Raw genomic sequence first — 7,387 nt, forward strand, 5'->3', positions numbered from 1 at the left:
GTTTTCTACGATCAATTCTTATCAGGACGTGAGTACACGCGTTCGACGCGGAACGGGTGCCCGCATATTATTGTAATAGGTACCTTATTGTTTTTTGTTTAAATTTAATTTAAATTAAATGTACGTTTATTATTTTAAAGTATGACATACATTTATTAGGTGCTCACTCAGTGCTTCGTATAGCACTGCGTTTGTATGGTTGCACTTGTGTGCGTGAGTGCCATATGAATAATAGGTCAAAACAGAGTAAATACGACCGAAAGCGCTGGACGACAGGAGGGGAATAATATAGTACTTACAATTATTATAATTGAGAAATAATTTGAGCATTTATTATATTTTATTAAACAGAGTCTATTTACATAATAATGAATTGTTTTAAAAGAGTTTCTTTATTCAGAATCAATGATGAAAACATGAAAAATATTAGAGCCAAAACTGCGACATATTATTTACATTTTAAATGTTTTTCGCGACAATTAAACGTGGTTGAGGAACTCATTTAAACGAGTTTATATCGTGATATTGAAAAGTGTCGCGTTTATATGTTGTCATGGAAACAAGTGACCATTAATTTGCATGCAATTACAAGCAGTAATATTATACGCGAGATAACATCAAAAAGTAATAATTTTGGTATACATATCACGCTGTTATAATACGGGGAGGTTGAAAAGAAAACTGACAAAATAAATTTAAAAACGGTTAAATATTTTTATTTTGTATTCATGCAGTCTATTTGTCAAATTGCTCAAGTAAATTCTATGAAAATCTATTATCACGTAACAATAGTAAATAACCAATGAACTTATGAAAAAATATCCACATGGAGTACAAAATCCGTCCATAGTTCCGTCACAAGACATGAAATACAAATTGAACCATGACTGCGGTTGTGGTTATAGATCTATATGCTTACACAAACGCGTTTTAATTGAATATACTGCTCAATAAGGTTAAAATACGTTTATATTTATTTTAGGTATCTCTAAATTAATAGATATTAATTTGATACGAATTTTATTTTTTTATTCCACTGTCGTAAATGTGACATATCAACATTCCAGTGTTCTATTTTTCTATAAAAAAATGCATAAAAATGAACGTTTTAAATCAATAAATTGATGTAAATATTAAACATTTGAATATTATATTCAAGATCAAACTTTATAGGATTAATTTCAAGAATATTACAAAATATTTAACAGCAGCAGTATGTTGAGGCCTTTAAACTTGTAGGTATGGATTTAGATTTGTTTAAAAAAAAAATGTCCATCTTTAAGCATAGCCAAAAGCTGATTTACAATAAAATATAAATATTTATTTTTTCAATGTTTACACTATATAGACTTTTTTGTGACTACACGAATGATAATGATATATTATTATGACTAACTTAATGTGAATAAAATATGTTACACCGAGACTGGCAACGACCGCGACGGTTACATACGAAACCTCTACAAGCCTGCGCTCTGATAGGAAAAAAAATGTAGATAGAACTATAAATAATTTTATTTTATAAAATAATATAATGTACAAAACATAAAAAATGTTTTTATAGATATATATTTATGCCAAGCCGGCCGTGTTCCTATTTATTAATATTATATAACACAACACAATAATAAATTTAGTAATAACTTAGGTAGTTTTGAATAATTTGATTTTTGAAATTTGGTTTTAACAAACATTGGGTTGGCTCAGAACATTTTAATTACAAGACGTCTTTAACGAAGATCTCGTGGTTTAGTAGTAACTAATTTATTACCGTTAGTTTAATACATACAATGTTGTGGTGTCGAAGACAATGTTTATTGAAAATCATACAGCTTTACCCGCATGACCGTACATCCAAAAGCTGCATACTATCATGGACACAAGGCGTTACAAAATAAATATGTACCTAATATTCAATTTTAATTTATTCTTATATCGTCTTTTATCGATTTTTGAGATCATGACTCGCATATTTCTCCAAAGCTCGTCAGAATTTTAATCTGGCAAACCGGACGTTCTATCCATATTCATTTCCGAATTTCTTGAACTCGTGGAAGAAATTCATCATTTTATATGCTTCAAAGATTAATATACAGTACCATAAACTTCAATCGAGGGGTTTTGGAATTTGTGTTATATAAAAGGTTAGGTTAGGCTAATCTGGGTCATACTTGAGATTCGAGAGTTTGTTTTTTGCAAATACACCTTGATTTTGAAACGGATCACGATCTGTCTGTTTGACTGTCCTTCGTGTCTGGGGCGAAATACTGGCGTTGATCCGTGACTGTCGGTCCTCGCTATCGATTTCCACAAAACGATCAGCTCTGGTTTAGGAATCTTTTCAAGTCCACGCCGATTGCCGCCACTCCCGCTTGAACTGGCTACTGCTGCAGCTGTCACTTCCACCACTGATGACACTGCCAGACAACCGCTCCCGTTCAAGTGATTCGTTCGAAAGAACGGTCATCAGATGTGTGAAGTCCGTCGAATTAGACCCAATTAACGCCAATGGGCAGTTATACTCTAGTATAATATATAATATATGAATTTATTATAATTATAATTATTATTATTATTATAGGAATTCAAATAAGAATATATTATTATGTAATATATAATACAATAAATCAATATATTTTAAACGTGTATTTATAAAATGGCAAATAAATTTAGATTCACGTTCAAAGTAATAAAACGTTCACGTATCGTTCACTAAATATGAACGTGAACGTGCGGACACGAACGACGTTCTTTCCAAACACTGACACAAATCATAAAAACATGATTAATACACTGTATGACACTATGACTATAACTAAAATTATCTACAACGAGAACGTCAATCATATCACCAGCAACATCGAGTATCTAGAACGCATTGTAAAAAACCAGGGTCGTTATTATCCTAAAATACCGGAACTTGGTTATCGCTTATGAAACTTAAAAGGAGCTGACGAAGGATATGAACCATTATTATACCAAAGTACAAGCGATTTACTTTTACTCGCATAATATGATGAAATATAAACAAGGAAGTTCATACTACATATTACAACAATATATTACATACATTGCACATATAATATATATGCAAATTGCACACCAAAACCACCACCACCACTACTACTACATCCATCCCACTCACTCTCAATACGATTTCAATCGTATCTCGAATAATGCGTCTACGTCTTCAAACCAGGTTTATGAGCAAAACAGTAAAAATGTGGTCATCTGAATAATAATCCATCGATTCAAACCACCTAACTGAATACACGGAACGCGTTTTGTGTATAGAGTCCAATACGAAAAGTTTTCCACTTGCAGAGAACGCAATTTCAAGTCCAATATTCCACCGAAAATCAGGATATGCATATCCACGCTTAATATTTTTTATAACCGAGAGTGGTATCTTCACTTTTTATGATGAAAAACATTTTCGCATAACGCCATAGATCTTTACACTTGTATTAAACGGAACCTAAATATAGGTTCCTTTATCAGTGGGATGGCGCAGTCAAAATAAGTAGAGCTGCTGTGATGACCATTGTTTTGAACAAAATTATTTTTTTTTCAATTTCCTCACAATAATTATTTGCGATGATATTGAAGCTCGAAAATAACAATACCTCTTTGATTTTAATGAACAGTGAAGTATTCAGTTCACATTTATTTAAAATGGGTACCTACTTTAGTTAAATACTTAAAAATGTTAATAAGATCACTTGATAGGTTAAATGATAGGAATAACTGATAACAATGATGCGATATTTACAATATTATTGTATCACGTGAATAATATTATGATATATCCTATACACTCTCATGCTTTAAGTGCGCATGTGTGTAGTGCTTCGACGGTGCTTCGTGAGATCCTAGGTACATGTCGTGGAAGATGTGTTTATACACAATGTCCCTTCTCTAAGTATAAGGTCTATGCGCATTGCGCAGATAAGTTTTATTTTTTATTCAACGACAAGACTCAAATTGACAGCCTACTAACGTGAGACATGTTTTCCATATTATGTTCAGTTCAGTGATTCAAACGCAAGAAAGAATCCAGAATCTCTGTACTGAGTTCTGAGGAGAAACTTAAATTAAAAACGTTTTCACGATGCTGTTTTTTAATCTTGCCTCCTAACCCTTGATCCACCCTTGTTCAAAACTATCGTTAATTAACTCACATCACGCCCAAGAAGCATGACGGTAAGACATTTAGATACTAACGTTCAGTCCAATAATAGCTCTGACCTCAGTGTCAACTTTACACATATTATACAAAGAAAATAATAAGTTTTTCTCTGAACATTGATCAATTAATAAGTGCGAAACAAAAAATATAACCGTCATAGGAGTAAAGATTTCAACACAGCAATCATAACATTATTTGTATTATACAATTGTTTTAGAGTGCAGCACAATTGAATAGTCCTAATTAATCTAACATTTAACTAGTTATAAAAAATTGTAAACATAATATTTGCGTTTAACTATTATGTATACCTGCAGGCTACATATTAAAAATATATGACTAATTCCAATATTAAAGATAAAGCACGAAAGGTGAGTAATGTATATAATTTTTACCGTTAATGATGTAATGGAAAATTATGGTTATATAATGACAAATACGTTTTTTCATTATTGTGATTAATATTGTATACTTGCCATTATTACTATATAAATGTATCCGATGGACGGTTATCATTAACCAACTTAACACTGTAGTACGTCGTCGACATATTATTACGGAGACCGAAAGCATAATATTGTTACAGTATTGTTAGTGCTGATGAGATAAATCGACTTTACAACCTAGGCCCGTTTCTTATTCAACGAGCAAGTTAAATACAATTTTTTATAAATTATGGCTGAAAGAAAGAAAACCAAAGTATTATTGGCATCGCTTAAATGTGTAGTACTCGAACTCATATCAAACCTAAAACAGGAGCTCATTAAAAACATTGTTCAAGAACTTTCATAGAATTTAATAACAAACATAGATTTGGTAAAAAACTTACCTAAAAAATTTTACCTATAATGCATGACTTTTTTATATGTTTACATGCTCATATACACAATTTTGTGTCCCGGGGAGATAAAAGGCAGGAAGTAAGTTTGGTCTCAATATCCTATGTAAATTATACACAATGTATTTTGATCTGAAATATCTATTTTGACATTTGACGTATATTCGTTTAATGTGAACCATATGAGTCTATATAATAGATGAAGTAAAAATATTATTTATAAAATATGTTTCCAATAATGCCTGCTCTATAGAGTTAGAGTTTTTTTCGGTGTATAAAATATAGATATTTTAGAAACACCGGTATACCTACCACTGGTTTAGTAATTAGTTTCAATAATCATTATACGGTGAAAAAAGTATTAAGAGTTAGTTGATACTTGTTAATTTACATCAACAGGGAAATTAATAATAATCAATAAACTCATTAAGCTGTATTATAATTGAATTATAGGTCATGACTCATGACTTATAAAGTTATAAATAAAGAACTGACATGATAAACAATTTATAATAGACAAATTAATAAAAAACTACCAAGTAATTAAATAAACGAAAGGCAAGGACTGTATTCTAAATTTAATTCACTAAATCACAGGCATGAACCGTGGCATCTTCTACAGGTTGTGAACTGTGAAGTATATGTTAAACATTTTAAACATTAGGAAGATAAGTACACTAGAAGATTCAAGACACACACAGAAATTTATTAGTCACACAAAACTTCTGTGAGCCATCTTTAGACTGATTCACGAACCGTACGTCATAATACGCACTATTAGTTATTAGACAGTTGTCTTGAATGATCCATTGTACATTTGTACAGGCGATAAACATGATATTGATTTTCAAATAAAAAACTCATCGCTATATAAAGTGGACATTTTTTGATCAAAACTTTTTATTATAATTTATATTTTATGTAACTAAACAAATCAAATAGATCATGTTAATGTTTAATAATTCTGACGATTAGCCATCATACATTTTGTGGTGATAAAATGTGTTTCTTTAATAATATTATATCTCTAATCTTTGGCGTAACTAAATTACTCGGACAGCCGTTGTTGTTGGATTTGCCTTTATACCTTAAACCTAGTTGTTGGAGTTGTTGTCCCGGAGATAGGAGAGCACTCGTTCGGTGCACTGTCTGTAGGACTGTGCTTTGTTGGAGAACCTGAAATCGTGGAGGTTGGCCGAAGGGTGCTTGGAACCGTTGATCACGAGGCTCTGGCCCTGGCAGTTGTAAGTGTCGTAGAACACGATGCACTTGTCCTCCGTGCTGTCGACGTCGGTCACAATCACCGACTCGATGGTCTTGAATGCGGTAATCGATGAGTTTCTGGTGCTGTTGCTGTTTCCGGTGCCGTTGCTGTTTCCGGTGCCGTTCATGACCACGGTGTCCATGTTAATGCAATATGTGGGATAAGTCACGTTGGTGCACCACGAGAAGTCGCTCTTCATGCACAGCGTAATCGGAGAAGTCCTGTAGTAGTAGGCCGAGGTGGACAGCACCACCGACAAAGTGACCAGAGCGATGAAACCGAAGGAATTCATTTTGGTATATTTATATTTGTCTAGACTTTCGATCGAGGCAGACAAATAATATGAGTCGTATAGATACGTTTACGATACAACGACGATAGACGGAGGAGCGACTGCAAGTGAATACGTTTCCGATTCGCAGCTCTTATTTAAAGTGCTACCAAGGAAGAGTAAAATAATCTTAATTGAATCTGCCATGTATGGTTATCTCTAATATTTAATAGATAACGTCGAATAGAGAGTGATAAGCACTTCAACTTAAGAACGCTACATTTTTGCTTTAAATATTCAGTGTCAATTATTACTAAAAGTTGTTCTCGAAATTCCTTGTAGCACTCCTGGACACTTGAGATTCTATTAAATAATTATTTGTGAATCATGCGTTATTAATTTATTTCATACAAATATTATTATCATCCCACTTTATTAGATACACTTCCGAATCCCGATATGGTCGCGATTGTTACACTTTAATTTCCCGATGATATAATTATTTCTTTAACTCTTTCCAATCGATGACTACGAAGTTAGTGTGTAGCTACTCATTTATACTTATCATATTAAACTAAAAGGTATTTCGATACATTCTTACGAAGGTCAAATTTTAATTCTTGATGCAATAATTTTTCCGTGGCTTATGATCCTTGAATTTTATTTTTATTTTTCTAAAATTAAAGAAATTCTCATTGTAATATTATAATCGTAATACTATGTCAATAAATATTGAAGACAACCACATCTCGATGGTTAACTGTGTATATTTCAATGTTTAATGGACTAGTGACAGTAGACTGTTGATTGTTCTTCTGTTTATTC

At 32.2% G+C, this 7,387-nt stretch overlaps 1 protein-coding gene across 1 annotated transcript; it reads right to left on the reverse strand.

Annotated features, from left to right (window-relative positions):
- Positions 1-5,898: 5,898 nt before the first annotated feature.
- Positions 5,899-6,721, reverse strand: LOC111034122. The gene has a single exon (XM_022315172.1). It carries the CDS (start codon positions 6,581-6,583, stop codon positions 6,122-6,124), a length of 462 nt encoding a protein of 153 aa, XP_022170864.1. The 5' UTR covers positions 6,584-6,721; the 3' UTR covers positions 5,899-6,121.
- Between the last annotated feature and the right edge of the window lie 666 nt (positions 6,722-7,387).

The sequence above is a fragment of the Myzus persicae genome, unplaced genomic scaffold (assembly GCF_001856785.1).
Source record: "Myzus persicae strain clone G006 unplaced genomic scaffold, MPER_G0061.0, whole genome shotgun sequence".
Taxonomy (NCBI): Eukaryota; Metazoa; Arthropoda; class Insecta; order Hemiptera; family Aphididae; genus Myzus; species Myzus persicae.

Bases quoted from the DNA above. Each gene is read 5' to 3' on its own strand.
- LOC111034122 (XM_022315172.1), bottom strand. From the start codon at position 6,583: ATGAATTCCTTCGGTTTCATCGCTCTGGTCACTTTGTCGGTGGTGCTG.